This window comes from Pyrgilauda ruficollis, unplaced genomic scaffold (genome assembly GCF_017590135.1).
Source record: "Pyrgilauda ruficollis isolate IOZ18807 unplaced genomic scaffold, ASM1759013v1 scaffold26, whole genome shotgun sequence".
In the NCBI taxonomy this organism is placed as follows: domain Eukaryota; kingdom Metazoa; phylum Chordata; class Aves; order Passeriformes; family Passeridae; genus Pyrgilauda; species Pyrgilauda ruficollis.
The window spans coordinates 682326-708359 of record NW_024523933.1 but is presented as its reverse complement, the minus strand read 5'-3'; the positions used below and the strand labels follow the sequence as shown (position 1 = coordinate 708359).

The window sequence follows — 26034 nt, the reverse complement described above, 5'->3', positions numbered from 1 at the left end:
CAGTTACTGCTGATGTGGGCCTGTAATCCAGCTGGAGAGTACTCAGTTCTGTAGATGCTTTGCATTCATTAACAATATGTACTCTATCATTAAATCTAGATTTTGATTATTAGAAGGTGAATATTTATATTGTGAAATCAGTTTGCCTCCCTAATTTGATTTTAATAGGAAGTAGAATTGGGGGAAAAAAATAACTGGCAAAATGTTTGACAGAAACAGATAGAAGGTATGAGAACTAGTAGCATTCAAAGTAGATTTTATTCTGTTTTGTCTATCAAGGAATATTTTTAAAATATTCCTGTAAAAATAGAGTCCTTGAAAGAAAGAAGGAAAGAATGTTTAATAGGAATTGTTTTCTTCTTACAGAACAATACAAAGCATGTATCATTTTGAGACATACTTTATTTTTTTGAGTTTTTTATGACTAAGGTTTTTTAAACTTTTATAAAGCAGAGGTTTTAATCAAGTATAAAGTTGAAATAGTTTTGTAGTAGTTTTTTTCTGAGCAGAAAACTAATTTTAAAGGAAATATTTACTTAGAAATGAAATTCCAAAACAGCATATTGATTACATTTCCATAGAAATGACAGGCATACAAGTAAATATCTTCACTATATTTTTACTATCTGGGAAAAGAATTAAATTTTCCCTAGTTTTAGCTGTTAAGAAGTTAGCTATCAAGGAGGAGATTCATCTGGTAATATGTCTGAAATGTAGCTGTTGAAATCTTAACAAGTCATCTCCTTTCATAGCCAGTGGAAAGTAGCAGACATCTCTAGAGAGTGATACATCTCAGTATAAAATAGGCCAGCTTGAATCACCCTCTGGAAATGCCTGTGTCTCTTCATTGACTATAGGCAACCTAGATGAAGAGTTTGGTCTGAATGATTAAATTTTAGAAAGTTAATTTAAAATTAGCTGGGTGAAGCTGTCGATGTAGGTAAATTATTTTAAATATGTGGGTGCAAAATTGTGTCTGTTCATTGTCTGTTAAATGTCTTTGGAAATTTTTGGTATGTTTTAAAGTAATTGACGAAGCTTAGTGTATTCTGGGTATAGTAATAAAAAGAAATAGGGAAATATTTATTCTTTTCATTCACACAAGAAGTTGTGTATCACACACACACAATTTAGCAGGCAAATAAATCACGTTTTAGCCAAGGACTGAAACTTCTGATATAGCTCTGAATTCACTGTGAATTGTGTCTGTTACTGGCTTCTGGTAGTTGTGTTCATGGCATAACATGTACGTACTTTAGTGCACTTAAAAGACTGATAAATCTTTCCAAACTGGTAAGTGCTGAATTCCATCTGCACTTCCTAACTGTAATAGTTCCTCCTTAAAAGTACATCTTTAAATACCTTATTTGGTGCCATGTCTATTTTTTTTCAGTTATATATGGGAGAATTTTAATCTCAAAATTCATAATGTCCTGCAATACTTTCAGCATGTTGAAACACTGAGAGAAAGGTCAGATTTGTCTAAGCTCTCTAGTCAGTAGTAGTTTTCCCTGTCTTATTTTATTTATTAAATATGCATGTAATTTCTCATATCATTATTGCAAAGAAAATGCTGATAATTCTAATATCCAGTTATATGTTTAAAAGCATGAACATCTAACCTGAACAGTGAACCAGGACGCCTCAGTTATATTAAAAGTTTATGGTCCTTTTGTCTTTAAAGTCTTTATTTTTCTGAGACACCAGAATAAATTTGATTGCTTATCTATTAAAGGGAGAACTTATATTCATTTTTGTATAAGTAAGGATGTACCTTATAAGCCGTAAAAACCCCTCACAAACACATGATAATTTAGACTGTAGATGGCTTTTATTTTATTTTGTCTGTGCTTTGAGTCCCTTAATCCATATTTGCCTACTGCATTTCAAAAGGGAATCAAATTGGTTTTGTGGTGCATTAATGTTTTATGCAATATTCCATAGAGAACATTAAATCAAAATAAAAGAAAAAGGTTGACCTCTAACACTTACACCCATTTCTTATGTCAAACTGGAAGATGTTGAAAGCCTTATATGGTCGTAACCCTTCTATCTAACTGTGACCCTCCTTAACATTAAGCAGGTGACTCGATTAAACATAAATCAGGCATAAAATGCCCTGCATGAGGCAGCACAGTGAATCAAGCAAATTATCAAATGGCAAAACTCGTTCTGTGCTCTGGGCAATGTAAGCTGCCAGCACTTATACATCAAAACTTCACTCAGTGTAAGATTGATTTTATTTTATTTTGTTTATTTTAATTCCCTACAGCAAGCTGTGTTAGTTGTGTAAAATGCTGTCTGCATCATTACATTCCTAAGAAATGCTTTTCTTGTTTAGCAAAGGCCAGTTGCAATCTTAAGCAACATAATCTATCTAAGACTAGATATGCTGTGCTCTGTAGTGGATTCTAGTGCGCTTGATATTTTGTGGAGTACTAGCAAAATTTAAGCTTCTGTGACTGTATAGATTTTTTTTTCTGTTTGTTTGTTTGTATACATACACTATCAACTTTATAAAATATATGAGCATCGAAGGGATAATGTTATAAAATTGAATCACCAGTAGCCATTGAAGATATTTCCCAGTTTCAGTAAAGATGCTGGGATTAAAGCATGTAAGTCCAATCTTAAGGCGAGAATGAATTTTTATGTAAGATGATACATGTCTTCCTTTCACAGTTGCTTTTTATGCTGCCTTAAAACATGTCAAAATAATCCCCAGCAGAGGAGCCTAAAAGGAATGTCAGCTCTGTGGTTATGTAAATCGAATTGAGTGCTTTACAGCAGGTTAAGATTTTTATAACTCAGGAGTTGTTAACAGCCAGCTGGTTTGTATCTGTTTTTTATGGTTATTCTTGTCATAGGCAGCCTCCACAATTTTTAATTATATTTTATGGTATGTGTTTTCCCTCCTCTTGAATCCCACAGCCACTCTTTGCTTCAAAAGATATTTTCCACTGGGAAGAGGAGAAGCATTGCTTTGGGACTCCATCATTAGAAATACTGTTGTATAATTACCTCCTGGTAACAACAGAGGAGTGTGACTCTCCATCGCAGATCTTTAACTTGCTATGCCAGGATGGAAATCTGTAGTATTCTGCACACCCCGTTAGGCTGTGATGCCTGCAGCCCTTAAATCAGACTGTTCTGCTTTTAAGGAACTGATTTACAGTTTTTATTGCATTCACAATGCAAATTCCTGTTTGCTTCACACTTCAGGTTTGAATGCATGCTTTGCGCTTTGCAGATTTATCATATTCCGTGTGCTGGATCACCACTCATGTTCGTAACATACATTCTCAAAAACGCCTTAGTCTTAATTTTTGTTTAGTTACCATAATAGTGATATTGGACAAACATAATCTTTTCAATGCTTTTATAGAAGGGTAATTTCAAGAGTACAGTTTGATTCCCATCTGGAGTAGAAATAATTCAGCATATACTGAGCACTTTGTTGGAAAACAAAACATCATTCCTGACAGCCTGAAAAGCCAATGCCTTTTTTTTTGTTAGACTTTGAGAAGTTATGAAATATTTAGTTCTGCATAACTGTGAAGACATCACCAGAAACTCCATTCTTGAATGTTTTACAGCATTTCGTGAGTGTCTTCCCTCTGCTAAAGGAAACGGAGTGCCTGTTAATTGTCTTTAATGGTAGATCCTCCTATTGAAACACCTCCTCTCCTTGCAGAAGTAATGATGTAAGAGTGAGAGGTTTAAATAATTGATCACAAGGAGAAAGCTGTTTGTTAGATGGTTAAAAGACTGTTAAGCTTGTCAACCGTAAGATAACAAAAAGACTACTATGAGCCTGTTTTTTAGGTGATGTTGGGGAAATTAACACTTGTTTTTAGTTAAAGTCTAAAATAGTTACAGTCAATCTTTCTTGAAAAGCCTACTTTGAATGTGCACAGCAAATAATATATGCTTTTTTGTTGTATTCCAAGAATTGATTTGTGTAATCCAGTTTCATTATTTTAACAGACTGAAATCAATAGAAGCATTATCATCATACCTAATATATTCAGACATTATGGCTCTATAGATCTTCTTGTATTACACAATATTATATTTAAATTTGAATGTTAAGTGTTTATTCTGACCTACTTATGGTCTAATGCCCAATGTCAGCAGCTTCTGAACTTCAAATATCTCTCTCTACTGTGTTGGCTTCATATTAATTTCTAAAGCTACTCAGGGGCATACCATGTAACTTAACATAAAGATGCAGGGTAAATATTTATTATTAGAATTAGCCTATCTGGTAGGCTAATTTTTTAAAAAATATAATCCAGTAGGAAATAAAAAAAAAAAAAAACAACCTTTTAGACAGTGTGCTTTAAAATAGCAAGTTTGCTGAAAATGAAGTTTGAATATTAGTAAAAATATACTGATATTTGCAAAATACATTTCCCATTTTTCTTTTGATTTCTTTTCCCCATATTCATCTATTTAATAGTTAAGAATGGAGGTGAAAATAATAATGACAAAAAAATAAAGGAGATACTCCTTAAAATGCCTAAGATAGGGTACAATTAGTACAGAACAGGAACAGCATGTACTAAAACTTCAAGATATATATTACATTGGTTTTAAAAAACACATTGTTCATAGGTATATAGTATATTATTTTTATAAAGATCACAAAAAACTCCGGGAAATCTCACAGACTTTATATTTGGCAGATTAGGTGCATACAAAATGTTTCATATTTTAGGAATTAGAGGACTGCAGCCACAGTTCATGGCTTCATCTTGCCACTTACCCCAGGCAAAACTGCTGGTATTTGCCAACCGTGACCTGCAAAAGTAATCGTCATTTCTTTCTTCTCTAAGGCTGTTGAGGATAGTGTGTGCTGTTAAATGATATTTATTTGTTCAGGGTTCCAAAACATATCTACGGATGATACCCTGGAAACTAGAACTAATATATTGAATTTTAATTGCTTCTTGTAGCCATACCATAACAATTTGAAATAGAAATTGTTCTATATTGAATAAACTCTGCTTTAAAGCAGTAGTTGAACCTGCCCTAAAGTCTGTGTTTGGCTTTGAATGAAGTTCTGAGACAATGAGAATATACCTGCGTATTTCAATTGGGCAGTAGTGTGTCAAAGAAGATACTCTTTGGGTAGCGTGCAGTGTGTGACCTTGTTGGAACAATTCATTTGAACAAATAAAATAACACAGTTTCGGCTTAGACTTAATTGCAAAGTTTTTATAGTTGTCAGATATTATAGGTGAAGCTGTTTTAGAGCAGCAAAGTCTATGCCAGGTTTCACTGATCCAATGTAGCTAGAAAAATGCATCATCAGCTGAAGAGGCTGTTGACCACACCAGGCTTTAATTCATTAATTTATGCTAGATGGACCTTTGCATGAGAATTTCCCCCAGTGTTATTACTTCCCTGTTGAAAACAACCATTGATTTTCTCCTTTGTGTATGTACACTTTTGGATTAGAAACAAAGTTGAGAATGTGCTTTTATGAAGTTCTCAATTCAAAATTAATGTCATGATAAAGAATTAAGCATTATTCCGCTGTATCCTTGAACAGGTAACCTGATGTAATAGTTCTTAAATATACACCTATTTTTTCTTGTCTGTAAAGGATAGAAAGATTATTAGATAATCATATTGTTACTTTTTCTTTTCAGACCATTAAAAAAAATCTGACAGCTTTATGGCACAATTAGATTAGAAGTGTATTTTTTAATCCTCAATATCCTGTTTTTCAGAATACAACTTCCTTTGCAGTCAACAAAAAATAACTAGTCACATTTTACAAACATAAGGTAAAATCATTATATTCCCTCTCGTGATTGTCAGTGATTTAGGAAGAGCACATTTAACACTTAACTAGTTCAGGTAACAAGAGAAGGATGAAGATTTTTTTTAAACTTCATTTTAATAAAGCCTTAGGTAGCTTTCATGGAATTAAGAATTTTTGACAGATCATCAGAAATTGAAAAGTGTTTTGATTTGTTTTTAAGTGCTAAGCTATTGATCTTATTCCCTCCCTGCTTCAGAGTTTGAATTGACCACGTGCTAACTTGAAATTCAAGTTGGTAAAAAACTTGTATCTGTTAATTTGATGGTTTCAAGAAAAACACCACAGCTAAATTAATAAAAATTTTTATTTCCTATTCTTTCTTAGTGTCTCCCAGGCTCAAAAGTTTGGGACCTTTTAAGGTGTGTGGTAAAATTGAAAACAATGTTTCATCTTCATAGTTCCTTTGTGGATTTTTATCCATGTACACTTTGCACTGAACTGCTGCCCTCACTTCTTAGGAAAACCTAGCTTGAATTTATGGACTTTGTTTGACTTTATAGATTTGGAACAAGGGCTGAAAACAAAATTAATGCATGCTTGGAACTTTGTTTTTAAAGCTTTGTACAACTCTTGACTGATTTGTGTTGATAATCCTTGTGTAAAATAAGGGTTATCTCCGTTTAACGGGTAAAGGAATAAAATTAAAATGTAGATGACATCTGATACTTTCTGGTCATCTCAGAATTAAAACTCAAGGGCCTCTAATTTCTTCTTCTGGTGGTATTTTTAACTAAAAGGGTGAACAAAGACATTCGGATATTATTCAGATAGTTTCTTTCAGTGTCTCTTCAGATTCTTCTTGCTACTACCTAAGGATTTCTTTAGAAGGTATGCTTGGCACTTGTGGTTAAGCATAGGTTTTGTAGGTGTGGGGTTATGATCTTTTTGGATCTAATTTGCTACTAACTGAAGATAAATTATAAGAAAATGACAAACAGGAGACTCAGGCCATCAGCAGTCTAACCAAGCAACTGACCTAGGGGCATTTCTAAAGCTGCCAAAATAACTGTCCGTATAATCTGTCAAAAAGCACAATCTTACTCTTTCATAAAATATCTTCCGTAATTTGCATCTGGGCATTTTATATTAACATATAGGATGAGAAAAAGAAAGTTAATACAAGACGAAGTGCACTGTGTTAATGGCATTCTGTAGATATAATTGTTTCTGTAAATACTTGTGTGAAACACTCTGTTAGTGGAAGACTGATTAGTGGAGACACAGCACAAAGGTAGGAGCTTTGAAATGGACTAAAGTTGTTTTTTTTCTTTTTTGTTTATATGGTAGCTTGAAGTAAAAATGTTCATTAAAATATCTCTTCTATTAAAAACTCTAGGATTAAGGCAAACTAATGATGCAATTGGATGCAAAAAATATTTGATCATCTTGAAAAAATTGATATTTCATAGAATCAGAAAACAGCTTGTGTTGAAGCAGACCTTAGAGATCCTTGCTTCAACCCCTCTGCCATGGGCAGGGACACTTCCCACTAGACCAGGTTGTTCAGAGCCCCATGCATCCTGGCCCTGAGCACTTCCAGGGATGGGACATCCACAGCTTCTCTGGACAACCTGTTCATCACTCTCACAGTTTAGAATTTCTTCCTAATACCTAATTTAAGCCTACCCTCTTTAGCTTAATGCCATTAGCCCCTGTCCTATCACTACATGCCCTTGCAAAAAGTCCCTCTCCAGCTTTCTTGTAACCCCTTTAGTTACTGGAAGGTGCTGTGAGGTCTCCCTGGAATCTTCTCCAGGCTGCACAACTCCAACTCTCTCAGCCTGTCTTCATAGGAGAGGTGCTCCAGCTCTCGGATTGTCTTCATGGCCTCTCTCTAGACTCGGTCCAGCAGGTCCATGTCCTGCTTCTGTTGTGGGCCCAGCTGAACACAGTGCTCCAGCTGGGCTCCCACAAGAACCCAGTAGGAGGGGGGAGTCACTTCCCTCAGCCTTCTGGCCGTGCTTCATTTGATGCAGCCCAGGATACTGAAATTGGATTTCTGGCAATCTGTTAGTTTGGTGAGAAATGTCAACTATTCATTTAGGAGATTGGAAATATGAATCCATCCAAAATTCCTGTATATCATCAACATTGTAGGAGGCAATCTTTTTTCCATGCACTGAAGCCATTTTATAACTAATTTTATATTTCATGCTCTTTGATGTGAGGAATATCAATCACTTATGCTTGAATAGTAGTAGTTTCCAGTGAAAGTGGGACATTTACTAATATTCATGGAAGTTTTCCTGCAATGTAAGCTTTCTTAGAAAAAACCACGAGAATGGAAAAACCTACTTGTAAATATTTTTCTTCAAAAACATGATCAATTGCGACAACACCATACTGCCTCTTTTGAAATGTGTTAGCTGTAGTTGAGAAGGGCAGAATGTCAACAGCAAAGAAAGAAAAATGTAAATACAACTGCATTTACACACAGAGATTTGATCATGGTACCACCTGGTGCATATATGAAGGTCTCTGTAGACGATGTGCCATCCTTATTAAATATTGTTACTGGAAGGACAGGATTGTGTTGATTCATCTGCCTTTATTACATGAAACCTCAGTGTACACACACACACACATAAATACACACACACACCTATAAATATGGTTAGTATGCAGCTTAGATGAAATACAATCCTCCTGTGGCCTGTTATCGCCATAGAAATCTGTTTCAATAGATGGAGGAATTACTCTTTTTCAAGTCTAGCAAAGAAATACAGCATGTGACTAATACAACCAATTAGAGAACGGAGCAAACAGAGACTTCTAGAAATGTCTCATAAACTTCTTAAGGCACTGGCAGAAAAAAAAACTCCTTCATGTTATGAGCTGTTAGTACATCACAGAATTAAATCTAACAATAGGTCTGCCTCCTTTCAAAAGCAATTCCTGTGTTTTAGCATGTCTTAAGTAGTGATTAAGAATTCAATTTTAAAGAAAATAAGCAATTTAATACATGAAATTGCACCAAATCCAGTCATCTTCATTCCTGTAAATGTTATGCATACCATAGACATGTTTTCAGAGCTAATTTATTCTTCACTTTGGGAAATGTCCACCGGTTCTTTGGGCTGTACAGTGGCAAATATTGATTATAAGCAATGTTTTATACTTGCAGTCTTATTAGTTTTTTGTATGTCTTCCAAAGTGACTGCAAGTCAACATTAGTGTCAAATTGCTAGAGTGATGTTCTAAGATAGAGTAACAGCAGTGATCCTGTTCCACGTTTTTTTAAAATTATTCCTACTATAAATTTTAGTCTAGAAGTCATTATGTTGAAGACCAGTAATATCTAGAAAATACAAAAGAAATACATGTGCACTCTACAGGCTATGTATTTTTTTTGGTTGAAAAATAAATTCATTTGGAATGTTGATACTTTCATTGTTATGTATTGAGGTTGCATCTTGTACTTGATTAAAGTTAGATTACTTGTAGCTGGGAAAAAATAGTTGAGTTATTATACAGATACTAATTAAATTTTTGCCAGTTATTTCTATTACTCACTCTCTGCTAAATGTGCAGTCCATCTTGACAATCTGAATGTCAGATAAGTCAAAACCTTGGAATTTAGCAATGGTCAGAAAGAAGGTCATAACTAGAGGGGGAGAAATTGGAAAGCACACGTCCCATTTTGCACTTGTGCGAGTGTTGAGAAGGTGGAGAAAAGTGATTTCCAGTAATAGATAGATTTGTGAAAATCCAAATCTGTTGATATACTGTTAGTTAATGGATGAAGAAAAGATAATTAAATTATCTGCTGCAAATTATAAGGTAGTTGTCCCCACAAAATGTGGAATCTGTAAAATAACTTGTCATCATATTTTGTCTTTTTGTGGACACTACCAAGTTGAGAGGATCATGGTAACATAAAGCTTTTTATTTAATAAAGTATTTCTAGCAATGAACATATCCTGAGGATTTCTCAGATTTCTGCCAAAGAGAGTGTTTGGGCTCTCTTATGCTTGCTTATTTAATGATATTTTAATATTTATTCATAATGTGTTAGACAGTGGTACCAGTCAGTTGTTGGCTTCATAGAATATGCCTTTTGGAAGCAATACATATGATCATGTATGTAAATCTGAATTTACAAATGTCTGCAAGTCTTCATAATACAGAACTGCAATTACAACAATGTGGTAGGAACTGCAGAAAAGCTACTTCATGTTTGTTTTTGTATTACAATGAAGTACAGTAATAATGTATCATTTATATCACACTTTCCTTTTAATATCAGTAACATCTTCAGGTGTTTACTTTTTGTGTAGCAGACAATTCTGAGGTACAAAAAAAAAAGTATTTTGTTGAATGATGTTCAGTATTCACTGAACACTCTGGGTGTGAGAGAAGTCCCTTGGTTTGGGGTGATAATTTGGCCTTAGGATAAAAAAAAAATAAAAAAATTGAACTGTTACATTTGGTGAAAACCTCCAAGATCATCAAGTCCAAATTTTGACAAACACCACTGTGCCCACTAAACTGTATCAAAAATTGCCACATCTGCTCACTTTTTGAACACTTCCAGGGATGATGACTCCACCATTTGCCTGGAGAGCCTGTCCCAATGCTCAACCACTCTTTCAGTGAATAAATTTGACCTAATATCCATGCTTTGATGAAGGTCCATGCTTTTGCTGGGACGCAGCACAAGTGCACATCGTGCCCCTATTGTGCCATAGTTTGTATTGGAAAGAGATACTTTGTCTTCAAATGTGGCATGCCACCCAAAGACATTCATGTAGTGCCGTGGTCAGCGCCCAGGGTGCTCCTGTGGGATTTAGTGTTCTGTTACCTTGTGCAACAGGTAGAGCATAAAGGTGAGAGAGGACTGTCTGTGACAATTGACTGCCTTTTCATCTGAAAAAAGGACTACGCAGTGTTACCTGTGAGTCATTATCACAGCTGCTTTGTACAGTATCACAGTTCTGCATGGCAGTACAAACTCTGCTGTCACTGTGCTGTAACAGTACATTTAGCCCCATGCCTTGCCTCTGGCACAGAGTAATGCATAATGGATCTGACGAAACTTAAAAAAGAAAAGAAAAAGAAAAAGAAAAAGAGAAAAAAAAAAAAAAAGAGCCCCAAAGCCACAGTGCAGCTCTTGAAGTTACAACACTTCTAGTGAATAAAAGAGTGAAGAAGGAGAGAGGACTCTCCTGACCCTTACAGGTGAATTCTTTACATTGAGAAATGTGAAAATTCTCTTACTCAACTTGCTGTGTTAAAACAAGGGTACATATGTCTTGAAATAGCCAGTGGATTTCTGGGACTTTTTCCCACTGTTATATTGACTTCTGTCTTTGTAATGCTTGGCACCACCTGCTTTGCACACTGCAAATAGGGAGAGACAATCAGAAAACAGTTATAGAATTTGTTAACATATATTTTATTATAAAAGTTTCTTTTTAGGGGCAAGAGGATTCAAAACAATCTCTACTTTAAACAACAGAACCAAAATTGTTCTTTAAAGACATTTTAGTTTTTTTTAATATGTGTAATATATTTTAACTCTATTAAAGAATAAACCAATGGAAACTTTATTTAAAGTATCTTGAGATAGTAGTTTATATTTTAGACATTTACTGAAGGTCCACTGCTCTAATCATCAGCTGTGATATTTCATCTTAGCTAAAGCCCTGAATTCCTTGCCTTCTCTTTCCATAACTAGGAATAATGCTGTTTTCACTTCCTGAGGTTGGCAGGAGCCTGAAATCAGTCTGTAGCTGACTATTCTTGTGCACCGGAAGTGAGAATGAAATCTTTCTTTCTTTGGGCAGAGTGTTGCTTGAGGACCAAAGCCATAAAGCCCACAAAGGCTTTGATAACACGTCACCTAAATATTAGTGGGCTATTTCTTCAGTGTGTGGACTCTGCAGAGAACAGGTCCCTCTGGGAGCGCATCCATTCCACCAGAAGGCTGTCAAAGCTAAACTTGCACCATTGTGGTCCACAGCTAAAATCTCATTTTGTTCTAGTGCCACAAATACTTATACACATGGGTAAGTTAAATTTCACTCACATGGTTAGGCACGTGGACTACAGTGGGTCTGTGGGAAAGAATTTGGCAGTTCTGTTTGCAGGGCTGAGTTCGGAGGTTGTAGGGCAACACTTCCACGGGGCCATCAGACTGCCTCAGCAGTGTTTAGATATTAGTTTAATCAAAGAACTGTGTGCCATTACCCCAGGATCTGTGTCAAGCTGTGGATTAGGTTTATAAAAAAACTACAAAAGCTCCTGCTGGTTGAAAGATTATGAGTCTTTAGCTACATTAGTGCTGTTACAGGCATGAACACGTCTTTTCAGTATTTTTGAATTATAGCACTGTTACAATTAGTTGTGTCCATCTAGTTATAATTTAGACTTAAGTTTAAGGCTAAGGTTTTTTAAATACTATTGGTCTTCTTATTGTTTTTGACTGTATAACATCAACTGTAATACACTTCCTAAACTGGTCCCAAAGAGTATGTCAATAAAAGACATTGTAGTTAGTAAAATCTAAGAACATTAAATGAAGAAAATTCACAGAGCACCAATAACCACCAGTAACTGCCATTATGTTAAACCTTTTAATTTCTCCTAACAGCAAGAATAGTATTGTGAGAACATAAGATAATGCATATGAAAAGAAGAAAAGAACTTCTATTTGTAAAAAGTGCAGGGAAGTTATTCCCATAATAAGTCATTCTATTAAAGAAGAGCAATTATTGCACTCTAGTAATGCAAATGTAAAACAGAAAGTCTTTCAGGAACCAACCATCATTGTTAGCATAATATATTGCCAGTATATATATGTTTTGCTTTCCCACATATCTTTTCTTTTTTATTTTTTTTTGGTGGAACTGCATGGTATTCGGTTAAAGAGATTGTGGATCAGGATTTGGCACTTAAGGAAAAGTATTTTTTTATATTGTTCAAAGCTGACCTCTGCTTTTAAAAGGCTTGATCTGCACTTTTTCATCTGTTTAGAAGCATACATTTTTGGTTAAGAAATTGAAGACAATCTCTTTGTCTTTTTCCTAAGCTGGGAAGGTTGAGATAAAAAAGAATGCCTGCTTTAAAAGTCACACATGGCTGTAATTTAAGATTTTTTTTACCTCATTGTCCATAACAGTTGAAAGAAACCTTCAATGAAAGTTTATTAACTAGGCCAGTGCCTGAGGCAATAAAGGTTCATTTATTACCAGTTTCTTGGCTGTTTTTCTTCTTCTATTTTTCCGTTAAACTCATAGCGTAAGATAATACTTCACAAAATTAAACCTTTGACCTTCTGTGGAGTTAAGTCGCCTTTGATTAGATAAAGTAACAATTTATGGTCCAGCATGAGGTTGCACATGAAATGAATAATGCAACAGAGTGAATGAGAACTGAGAATCTATTGCTTTTGAAAAGATGACTGTTGTTTAAGAAAGAATGTTCTCTCTTAATTGTATTGTATTGTGGCTGTGTGCATTCCAGTAGGATTTTAAATTGTTGCTGAAAACTGCAGTATAGCCAGGCAGTTATGTAACATACATTGTTTAATTCTGTCACAATTGCACCAAGCCAGTAATAAATTCACAGATTACAAAGCCCCATGAAGCTGTAACAGTTAGCAATTTGTTGTGGTATTTGAAATGCACTTTGTGATTTCACTTTACTCTTCAGTACAAAGGAATATATATATCCACTAGAAAGAATAACATCACAAAATGTAAGTCAATCAATTCCATAAATGGCAAATATTAGTGATAAAATAATTCTATTTACATGTTTTTTGAAGCATTGTTCAACCTGCTAGTAGATCTATTTAAAAAATGCAGTTTTAATAAAACAAAAGGCCACTGCTGCTTTCCACGTCAATGTTTTATTTCTGCAACTGTGTTATTAATTGTGGAGGCACATCTTAATGAAAAAGATTTTTAGGTTCAAACAATTGCTGTGGAAGTTTAGCTCTTTTGCTTGTTCATCTTAAATGCTATACTCAGGCCTCAAAATTCATATTACAAGTTAGGAGTAGTTACAGGAAAAAGGTCTGATCAGACTGATGAACAACAGATGGTTTGAGCTTCACATATACTGGTTTTCTCCCAGTTCAAGACTGTCAGTTTCAGTTTAATTGCACCAGTCTAAACCATGGATGATTTTTTTCTAAGTACTCCTGCTTTAGCAATATTTAAAGTACAGGGTTTTGGTTGGTTTTTTTTTTTTTTTTTTTTTTTTTTTTTTCATTAATATGATACCTTTAATAATAGACCTCTAGGAGATACTAAAAAATTATCTAGATTAGCAGTTTATGCTGAACCACTCTAGTTGATCATGAAAATATAGCTGTGGGGACCAGACAAGAATTTTTTTGTTTATTCCAAAATAACATGTAATGGAATTTTTAGGGTATACCAAGCTTGTTATGTTGGAACAATCCAGACAGCTTAGCAGAGATAAGGTTTCTGGATAACTGTGAGATTCCGGGGATACATTATACATAAAGAATTCTTTTAGTGAAAGTCAGTATATTTTAGCAGAACATTATGGTGAAGTTCTCCTTTCTGCAATCCAGTCTATGTAATCAGACCTCTGTCCTCCTGCAGATTGCTTTCCCCTTCTTGTTTTATGTATCACACTATATAAAACACCCATTAGATCAGAGAGTAAGGTTAGGATACTATTTAATTTGAAATAACTAGGCAGCAATGTAGTAAGCTACCAAAAACTTGTACCTGAACTGCTGAAACTCATGAAACCAGTGCAGTAACCTACAGTGATCGGGGTCAGGTCCTAGGAGGTAACCCTGCCTTTCTTTCTGAGGCAGATTTTTTTCAGATTTTAGTAGGAATTTTGTGAAAATAAGAACCACAATATGAAATCTGGTATTAAATCAAGAAAGGGCTTGATTTTTTTTCAAGTCAGTACCATTGAAACAACCTAGAAGTAAAAGGATTAAGCATTAATTTGAAATAATGAAAGGAGTTCTTGCTGAATTGAGATGAGATTTGGAACTTCTCCCATGCAGTGAGTGAAGCGTTTCTGCAGAATGAACTTTCCAGCAAATAAATGAAATTAAATGTAACACACTGCTGACAGTTGTATTTTGGTTTTCTGCCTGTTCTGTGATGGCAAAGGTAAAGTTTCTTGAAAATGTTGTAAAAGTCCTAAAGAAGGAGCTTGTGTAAATATGCATGTTACTGAATTTTGTAAGTAGCCATAAATATATATATATATATATATAGACATATATATATATATATATATAGACATATATATAGACATATATAAAATAAAATAGAAGGGAAGCTAATTGTTGCATTATGGAAATTATCAGAATGACTATTAGGGACTGTTATTATTCTTAATCATAATTATGTGAAAGAAGTTAAAAGTGAATTAAGATCAATTATTTGAATAGTTCTGTAATTTGTCCCAGGATGAAGTTTAGGCATGCAATTAAAAAATGTATGTTCCACTTACAGGTCCTTTTCTAATTTGCTTCACAAATAGGGTGTGTTGTAAGCTGCTCACCCCATCAAAACTGAAAGTTTTAAGAGCTTTCTCTTAAGGCAGGCAGGCAATATTATTTGTTGGAAAGCAGAAACCCTGGATGTGATTTAGTGCCCACCAGTAATTCGTATACATTTCGAAAACCTGTCATGATATATGACAGCTCTCTTGGGGACTTTGCTTTTAAAACAGGACTGTTTTCTGAAGATGCTGTTTTTTTTTTTTTTTTTTGTCATTGTTTTCTGTTTCATTCACTCATTTTTCAGCATTAGAGACCACACATACTGGGCATACTTCTGGTCTCATTCTCACCCATGAAATTCTGACTTCAGTAGAGTTGCACGGGTGTAAATTAGACTAGGACTTGGCAGGAGGAAGCTTATGATTATATTTGGCAGAGACAGCAGGCTGCAACTTTATTAACATAATTAACAGCTACAAACACACCCAACAGGCCAAAGTAATCTAGTGACAGAAGAGAGAAGGTCTTAGCAGGAAAGGATCCTTCGCGCTCTCTTTTGGTGTTCTGCTTCTTGTTCCTGAGTTCCTACAAAGGCTTGGCGAGCATTCAATTGAGCTGTAATTCAAATTCATACAGCTCCTGCAAGACACCTTGAACAGACTTTTGCTGATGAGTCTATAGGAACTGTCAGCAATACGGAGATTACTTCAGAAGCGTGATGGTTGAATCGAACTTTACTTTCTGATGTTTTGCTTTTTGAATTAAATTGTTGGACAAGATTAATTGCACGCAGTAAGAGATTTAAATGAATGGCTTTATAAAGCATTAAAGTTCTAAGTATGTCACATGGGAAAAAAGCTGTAAGGTTTAAATGAATAAATGTATTTAATGCATAAAATGTCTAGGCTAATTTTTTAATTCCTTTACAAACATATTGAAAAACCATACTTTATTCATCCATCTTAGTTATACTGCTGTGGTTGTGGTAATTTAATATTCCTGCTCTTTGCTAATCTTCTGGTTCAACAGAAGTAAACAATAGGTTTCATAAATTAAAAATACGCTCCTCAGAACATGCTTCTAAAGATAAAAAACAAGGCTGTAAACATTTATGACTGAAACAAACTAGATTGTTCAAATACTGCCATGATGTATCATGTATATCAATATGGCACTGATATCAGTTAGAATGCAAACAAGGTTTTAAATGATGTGCCCCTTCATTTCAGCTGGAGAATCCGCTTTACACCATCTGCCTATCAGATGGTTAGGAACCAGGACTGCGTATTAATGCCACATGTTCGATTTTCATTCCTCTTGTAATGGTTAGATTCATATTGCTAATAGCTGTGCATGAGCACTGTCGATGAAATTTGTGTGACGATGGAGTGATGAGATATTTATAAAGCTGCCTGTCTCACTGCATAATCAGCAGGAAGAATGCCAGACATAAACAACTTATCAATTTCAGAATATTAATGACAACTACCATTGCCTTTAATCCACTGACTATTTTGGCCTGAATACTTTTTAACTGTTCAAATAAATATTTGTAAAGAACAAAAAAAACCCCTATGTGGCTGTTTGGTGTGATCCTTATTTCTTTCATTTCAGTTGACTCTGTAGGTTACATTCGGTTATCTCATTTTTGAACATAACATTTCTGTAGTGTAGAGAAGTGTGTACCTTGGAAATTCCTTGGCTACTTATTGTAAGAGTAAATTGATATTAAATAATGTTTACATCAAAAGGCTTTTTCAAAGAATAAATTTTTTAAAAATCCCAAGTGTCTCCCTGGGTATATACCCATACTGGGACTTTAAAACTTAGTATTTTAAAATATAAATAGAGATACATAGTGGTGTATTAAATTCTGCTTATAATATATTTGCCTGCCTATACTAGTGAGATAAGAAAGGTAAGTTGGGCCCTATGCTGAAGTTGTGGGTTGTACCACACCCCAGTACACCACAGTGCACCAGTGATTATAAAGCAAGTGGCTCTGATAACTGGCTTTGGGCCTCCCTTGCCACTTGCTTTGCTATATCATCACAGTCAAGTGATAGGAACAAGCAGCAGTAAAGGAGAAACTGTGCTATAGACAGGAATTGCTGTAAGGACCACCATTAATCTAGAATTCTGAGCCTTATTCCTTCCATTTCCCTCACTTGCACCAGTTTTTACACGAGACATGCACTTCAGATTTGTATGGTTTCCATTAATTGCTGTATAGCAAACTAATAATTGCAGTAATTTCTGTGATTGTGTAAGAGAAGGAATGAAATTATTAGTGTAATTTCTACTGTTTAAAATTGCCATTTTTTGCCACAAGCATTCTCTTGCAAAAATCTTACTACAGAACTAAGCAATTTGTATTTTAGTTTCTCAGTCCCCATCCAAAGAGCATACTCTTTTTTTTTGCAAATTTTGTAGCAAAAGAGAATTTTTATTCCAGGAGTTCTGCATCCAGGTCATTATTCCAGTGAAAGAAAATAATTGCAGGTGGTGTCACAAGTCCTATGTCCAGCATCTCCTTTGTATGTAATTTACCCCAGTACTTGGAAGCACTTTAAAACTGCTGGTCTAAAAGTGTAGTCACAACCGAAAATTTGGGGCCTGCTGTTGAAATCATTGAATACAATGTACCAGGATATTCCTCCAAATAATTGTTCTTTAAAAAAGCTAGGTTTAACTTTTCAGGGATGTATACATACATTAAAGAAGGAAGTATAGGTTATTGTGTTGTTTAATGAGCACCGGATGCAAACCAAAGTTCAGAGGTGCACCATCCCTTTTTCTGTGGCCAAATTTAGGGACTGTAACCAAATTTGTATAATGTATGGCTTCATATCCTTCCTCTAAGGTAAAAATATAATTGGAAGCAATCCATGTTATTGTCAATACCTTATTAAGATCAGAACATGCACATTTTGTGATAGTAGCAGAAGCTAAAATAAAAGTAACCCCTCATATTTATTCATCTTCTCATTTATTTTTGGTTTTTGGTACATCTTCTACCTGAAACAGCACTTTTGTAAAGAATATTGATCTGTAATTATCACTTGGACAGTAATTCTCATTACACTTGGAGGTGTTAGAAGTCAGCCTGTGAGGAGGGTCAGGAGGCTGGAACTGTTTGCTAATCTTTATGTGGTCATGCAAAGCAATAAGGGAAAACAACCTTCAGTCAAGCAACAATATATTCAAAGGCACCTCTTATGCCACCTCACAGATTTCCTGATGTCTGCTCACGTTCTGCTTTTTCCCTGCTGGAATTTGCCTTCTGTCCCTCCCCATCACTAGCCAAAAACATGGCAAAAGTGAACTTGTTTTCCATGTAAGGAGTCAAAGGAGACAACAAGAGACCCTGGGAAGCAGTGGTGCTAGCAATATTTACCTCAGCGGCCTGGGATTATTTGCTTATTTGGTCTTTCCTAAATTGCACTCTTCCTATGCTAGACAGCAGCCTTAGAATAGTAAATTGTGGAGTTAGTTTCTCTTGAGATCCGTAGGACACTTCACACCTCTCAGAGTAGCTGAAAATCAGACAAGCAGGCACCTTTAAACTAATTACATGGAGGTTTTCAAGCCTTCTCCACATTCAGGGCAAGAATCTTCATTCAAAATGACTGAGGGTCTGTTCTCTTCATGTGGCATCACAGGCTGAGGGCTGAGAGTGCATCAATGCATTAAACTTGCCCGCTTTATTGCCTTCTCTTTTATTTGTTAGATTCAGTTCTCTATCATTGCCATCTCTGTCCCCTTCATCAGTTGTGTGGGGGAGGCAGCTCTTGTGAAGTTTTGACGCTGGTTTCTCTCTGCTGCCGCCCAGGCTGGGGCAGAGGGATCTGGGTGGGCAGCAGCAGGGCTTGGGGAGCACGGGGGGATTACCCTGCCTCAGGGAAGAGGGCAAAAACTGACGCTTGTGACTTTGATTAAAGGCTGCATCTGATTTTGAGTTTTGAAGGCAACTGGAGAACTGGACTAGTTCTCCAGTTGCTCTTGACAAAGGGAAATTTTCCTGGGTTTGTAGAACATTCTTGTAAATGGCTAGATGGCAAAAACTTGGTTTGGTAGGAAGAGCACTTGAGTTGCCTGTAGGTGACTTTGGGATTGGTATTAAATGGGTTAATACTTCCTCTTCTCATTGATAAATACTTTAATGCCTTCAAGACTGGAGAGAGCAGAATAATGTTCTGCACTATTTTTTTCTAGAAATGCTTCCTAGAAAAACTACATCTCCTTGCTGTTATGTATGTAATGAGAAATGTCTGAGTTGTGTAATCTGTTACTCATAAATAGAAATTCTAGACCTGTTATTTCTGTTTTCTTTAGCATGTCTAAAATTAATGATCTAATGGGAATTTTTTTCCTAAGTATGGTTATTTGCCTATTCATAGTCAGACACTCAGGACACCATTTTGAAGCTAAATTAGATTTTTGACTGCATGTATTTGTAGCTGTATCTAGTTGTGATTTTATTATGAATGAACTTACTAGACACCAAGTTAAAGTTTAGATGAGTGTATAGGAGTAATTATCTAAATATGATGTGAAACATTTTACTTGAAAAAGTTGATAGTTTTCAAAACCAACAGGAGGAATAATACTCTGCAGCACTCTCAGTTCTTATGTAACAAGCGTGGAGGAATAATAACAGTCCCTACAATAATGGAGACTCATAGAATAATGAATATTAAATTTTTTTCATACTTCTTTGCAGGTCTGACAGCAGCAGCTGCAGCAGCAGCAGCTGCCACCAATGCTGCCATAGCAGAAGCAATGAAAGTGAAAAAAATCAAATTGGAAGCTATGTCCAACTATCATGCAAATAATAACCAGCATGGAGCAGACTCTGAAAATGGAGATCTGAATTCAAGCGTTGGTAAGTTTCAGACATAGCATTATTATATGTCCATAATACTGAGATATTTTATTAAAATGGTAATCTTTCTGAACTTCCTTCTGAAGTCCTTGATTTGGTGTAAAAAGTTGCATATTTGTTTTCCTTTTCTTAATGTTTTTAGTTTTATTTTGTACCTGACCTTTACACCAGCATTCAGTGTTGTTGTTACTATTACAAAAACATTCTTTTCTTTGCAGGCTACTTTTGCAGACTGCAGTTAATATTTTCCATGAAAGAAAGTGGTTTGATTGCTTAGAGTTCATTTTTCAAAGTACAGGTGGAGTGACAGATGATGGTGTCAAAGTGAAATTTAACAATGTCTCCTGCTCAGTGTGCTGGGTATTGACTTTAGGTAATTCAGAACACAAGCTTGAAAGCAAAATATTTCATACTTTCATGTGCCCTGTGACAAAAGGAAAACATACATACACAATAAATTCTGCCATGCTCTGCAGTTCCTATCATATTTTATTTTAATAAACACGTTCTTAAAATGTAGTTAACATTTTTTTCCATTTCTTAAGCAGCCATCAGCAACTCTTGTTCTTTTTCACAAAAGAATTGTTTCAGTATACTTTATTCATTTGTTTGGACAATTTGTTTTGCTAAAGCATACTTCAAAGCTAGGATAACTTTTGTTGTTGTTGATTAAATCTTTAATCATCTGTGTGTGTCTGCTGTAAAATGTTTTGTTATGCCATTTCATTGTATTGGATCCTTTTATCATGTTGAGACAGTATTAACTCAGCAACAGAAATTCAATGACAAGAGGTACGTTCAGAAGACTGCAGGGAAGCTTGGTGTATACTGGAATCAAATGGCCTCAGATAGACTTTTTGTTTTTATTTTGGCCCTTTGTCTAGGGTTTTTTTTTCAGTTTTTCATCTTCTAAATATGTTTGGAATTAATCTTAGAGGGTATGTACTAGCCTTAACACAAATAAATACATGTTTGTGAGCAGTCTTTCTGTACAGTTCAGTAGGCATCAGTAGGGTATTATTTAGAAATAATATGAATTGCAGTTCAAAGTACAGGTTCACTTGGGTGCATACTACTGTAAATAGCAACAATATGTATGCATTACTGAATAAGGAGATTATGTGATTGGTTTTGTTTTCCTTTTAAATAAAGGCTTTAAAATACCTCTATGATGATGAAGAAAATAGTTTTACATTACTGAGATACCAACATATGCAGTTACTCTTAATACAAGTGTAAAGATTGTTCTCTTGGAGAGAAAGCAAGAGAGGGTGGAGAGCAGGTGTCTTTGAAATCTGGGAGGAGGAGATAGGTACAAATGAAGTGGAAGGACCAGTTGGCCTCTAGCACACTGGGAGAACAGTGAAGTAATGAGAAAGGGTGAACAGGGTAAATACAAGCCGAGAAGATAAAGAGTGTGTACTAGAACTAGAAGCTAATTTAGATTTTCAGGCTTAGATGAATCCATTATGTGAAATAGAAAGTTCAAATACTGATTTGTGGAGCTGCTATTCTGCTTGGCAGTTCTAGTTATAAACCACATGTGCATCCATAGGGATGGAAAAGTTAACAGGTAATCAGCATCTGAACCACACAGAGTATTTGTAGAAGAGTGGATCTGAAGTGGAAGTGAAGGATCTGAACTTCCTCTGAATAAAAAAGAAAAATATCTATTTTGAAATCCTTATTTTAGGCAAAATTTAGATAACTAATATGCTCTTAGACAGCCTAATCATTTTCCCTATTTGAGAAAATACATTCTAGCTATTTTAGTAGGGCAAACTTAGTGAAGCAAGATTATTTATTGTCATTGTCAAAATTTCCTCTCAGCCCCTTAACTTACTTGTTAGCTTCAGTTAATTTCCCAATTTAACTGAATGAAGAATTGCATTAATTTTGTTCAGAAAAAAATGGCTCTTCTGAGTAGAGTGAATAGCCTTCCAGTTGTCTCCATTCCATGAGGAATGGCTCTGAAAATACAGCTTTCTTGTCTGTACATCTTGTCTTGAGCTGCACCCTTCATACAGAGGATTTCTCAAGAGCAACTTTTTTTTTTTTTTTTTTTTTTTTAATATAGTGAATCCTGTCTAGTGTCCAGTGTTGGTCATGCATATGGAATCAGAGAAGTGACTCCTGCTGCTATTAATGTCAGGGTATTATTAGGTTCATGAAGAGTTAAGTTCTTTGTTTATTAGTTGCATTTTTGAAAATTAGCACACTGTATTATCTTGACAAGAACTCATATTTCAAAGGTGTTGCTTGTAGTAGGCACGTACATTTTCTTCTCCTGCATTTTTTCAGGAGTGTGTTTATTTATGCATTTTGAAATAAATGTTATCAAGTCCATATACCATTAATGTTTTAAATTATAGCTTGCTAGGGAAGAATATGAAATATTACATTACTGGATGTTGACAGGAGGAAAGAATAAAACAAAAGAAAACAACCTGGTTTTAGTTTACATTTTAAATTAGCTTATGTGCCTGACCAATCTGAAAAGGAACAAATGATCCAACCAGGCTAAAAGCTTAACTGATTCATCCTAGCCCATATGTAGCAGGAATTATGGTGGACGTGGATTTACCGTCCTGTGCTCCAATGCCTGCATAAAGGTGGATAAATGAAATAAGGGCCCTTAGTTTATTTATCTTATTGTATTGACATGTCAGGTTTACTTCCAAATTGTTTTGCTTTTTGGTTTTAATCAAATGCTTAATGTGAATTACAGAAGTAATTCTTGTAGTCAGACGTTGTATAATTATATAGAGCACTACACAAGTTTATTAACTTGGTCCTTTGAAGCAATGGCCAAGAGGTTAGTGAATGAAGGGAGTTAAAGGAAGCCAATGATACTAATAAGTAATTATTTTATATCTCTCTTGTTTTGCTGGTAACCTTGAGCTTGCATCCTCCCACCAGAATTATCATTTTAGAAGGGGAAAAAAAAAAAAGAAATTACAGAGGAATCAGAGTGAGGTATTAGCACACTGAGTAAAATATATGGCTGCAACGCCTTTCTCCCCCATCCACAATCAATTGGATTCTTTTAGTTTAATATTTACTTGCTAAGATGAGATGCTAGTCTGCATGGTGATAAACAGTCTGCTACTGGCATCTGAAGGTGACCTGTCAGTTCATATGGACAAATCTCCTGCTTACTGAAATGTACAAAATAAATCATTAAAGCAGGCAGGTGCTCATTCCCAGATTTAAATCACCATAGATTTATGATTTGAATTAATGCTTCATTTGGTCATAGAAATAGATGCTGAGACAAATGATATGCAGTGGTTGGGGCTTCCATACTGTAGCCATCCTAATATTGATTACTGAGATGTCTTTGCAATCTCTTGTTTATATCAAGTACTGTCTTGTGACAGCTTGGCTGATATGAGCTACATTGCAGATAAGAAGGAAAAATGTCCCAGGTTCTTTTTAGTGGCAATCCTACATACAACATGCAGGGTAGATAAATTATTGGAGTTTTGTTTAAAAAATGAATTCTGTAGGGCAGCAAAGGAAAAAGAAAGATTATGCTGTATGTTGGGGATTTGGTTTTTTGTCGGATTTGGTGGGGGTTTTTTTTAGTGGTTTTTTTTTTTTTTTTTTTTTTTTTTTTTTTTTTTTTTTTTTTTTTTTTTTTTTTTTTTTGTGGGGTTTTTTTGTTTTTTTTTTTTTTTTTTTTTTTTGGTTGGTTTTGTTTGTTTGTTTTTTTTTTTTTTTGTTTGGTGTGGTTTTTTTAATTAATTGCAGAATGAAAGAAAGAGAGTGGCAAGGTCAAATTTTAAATTTCACTGATGAAGTTCTACTCTTTGTCATATTAACATCTTAGTGTGATATTAGGACCAGTTGTATGTTTACCATCTGACGCTCTGGAGCAATGGATAGGTAAAGCAGCTCAATCTTTTCCTCACTGCTTAAGTACTCACTGCCCTGCTGTCCTACTTCATTAACCTGCAGCAGCAAAAGATAAAAGCCTTTGAAAATAAATACCTTTTAAAAGCTATTTTTGTGGGCTAGAGTTTGCTATCTATAACTTGGTAGGAAGTGAAGGACAGTCCGTATACTTTAGCTTCCCGAACATTTTATATAATGAAAACACTATGCGTACACTTTAGGGAATACTCAAAGGATTTGTTAAGACCTTTGCCACTTGCTAAAATATGACTCATAAAACTTGTAAACAACTATCAACAATAGTAAATTACTTGCTTAGTAGGAAATGAGTTCATATCTATTCAAAATGTGATCTCAAAACAGATGTCCCAAGAAAATGTCATTGTTTAAACGACATTCATACAAAAAAAATGCTATTATTTCTTTAAGGAAGTGAAGCAATCATGAAGACTTTGGTGTTCTTAATTTCTAAACACAGTTAGGAAATACGAGGCAACATTTTACATTTGGCTAGCATGTTAATCCATAAACAACCACAAAATGTGTTGAAAATTAAGAGATTTTCTTGGCATGTTAGGTTTCCTCTTCATCTGCATTACCTTGCAATATTTAAAATTATGACACAAATACAAGGCTTCCTGTGATGTGTTGTTCAAAAGTAATGCTTGCTTGTATACTATTCTTTTTTTTCATCCAGAATCAGAGATAAAATGATTTAGGTGAAATTATTTTTCTCCGGTGACCTTGCCCAATAATAGAACAGTACAAAATGCAGTAATTTCCTTTTTCTAAACACATGTGTTTATTTTAAGGGAAAGAAATACTTTTATGGTTTCAGGAAAAAGTCTTGGAGACCTTGAAAAAGCAAATAAAAGGAAACAGAGAATGCAGGCCACTGAGCACAGCTCTGCAGTTGCACATCTGATTCTCTGCCTTGGCAATGTTAATGAACCTCAAATCCTCCCTATAATTAGATGAGGGAATTGCTTATATTTTCAAACAGATGATGCTGCTGTAATGAAACGATTGGAAACGATTGACAGGGAACTTAAAAGTGTCTACAGTAGTCATTTAGTTTCCGGGTTTTGGGTTTGGGGTTTTTTTTTTTTTTAATGTAAAAGAAGATTGGCTGTAGATGCAGGTCCTGGGGGAGGTAGTAATTTACACAGAATGCTATGACAGGTGTCTTTGTATAGCATGGAAATAAAATGGAAGATAGAGGAATGATGGGCAGGCATGGCAATTTTTTGGGAGGGGGTGTCCTGTGCTTTTTCTGCCTGGGTTCTTTAAAAGGGGCCGAGACTCAAGAGATGGATCCGGATTGAGTGCACAGCTGTAACTGCTGATGAGCTAATTGCTCCTTATCTCTCAGCCCCATTCATCTTCATTTTTTACCAATTACTGAGAATTATCTGTGTTCTCAGTTGGATATGAGAGTTAATCCTTTTTGGTTAAGCTGGCAGTACTGTGAGCAGATTCCAAATCATAGGGTGAAAAAGCCAGAGCAAGCTTGTTCTCAAACTCTCTCCAGTTCAATGACAGTATCACTAGTTCATAAGAATTTTTCTATTGTTTAACAGATTAAACATTGGGTTGGTTTTTATTTTTTCTTTTATACTATTATTAATGTGTTTTTCTCTTAGTGTAAACTGAATGTGTATATTCCTAGGTGAATATGTTCCCTTTCTAAAAGTATTGCAAAAATGAAAATAAGATAAACATTAACTTCAGACCAGAAGGATTCTTTGCAGAATGTCAGTGTTTATTGTATGAGACACAGCACTTCTTTTAATGACAAGACTGTGCGTGCAACTTTTACATCGTGGGACATAAGACAAATGCTTGTCAGTGACAGATATCTACTTTTGTAAATTTGTTTGAGATCTGTAGGTGAAAAGTGCTGTCTAGGTGCTTGCAAAAGCATAATCATACAGCCTTAAGGACAAATGTGCTATGTGGAGCACATCGTATTTC

General features: G+C 35.0%; 1 protein-coding gene across 4 annotated transcripts in view; it reads left to right on the top strand.

Moving 5' to 3' along the window:
- DACH1 (dachshund family transcription factor 1) overlaps positions 1-26034 on the top strand; it is a 353487-nt gene that overhangs the window by 164905 nt on the left and 162548 nt on the right. For all 4 annotated transcript variants that reach the window (XM_041471247.1, XM_041471246.1, XM_041471249.1 and 1 more), the window contains exon 3: positions 20002-20163. In XM_041471247.1, the coding sequence (XP_041327181.1) occupies positions 20002-20163 (162 nt within the window). The remainder of the gene's footprint in view (positions 1-20001; positions 20164-26034) is intronic.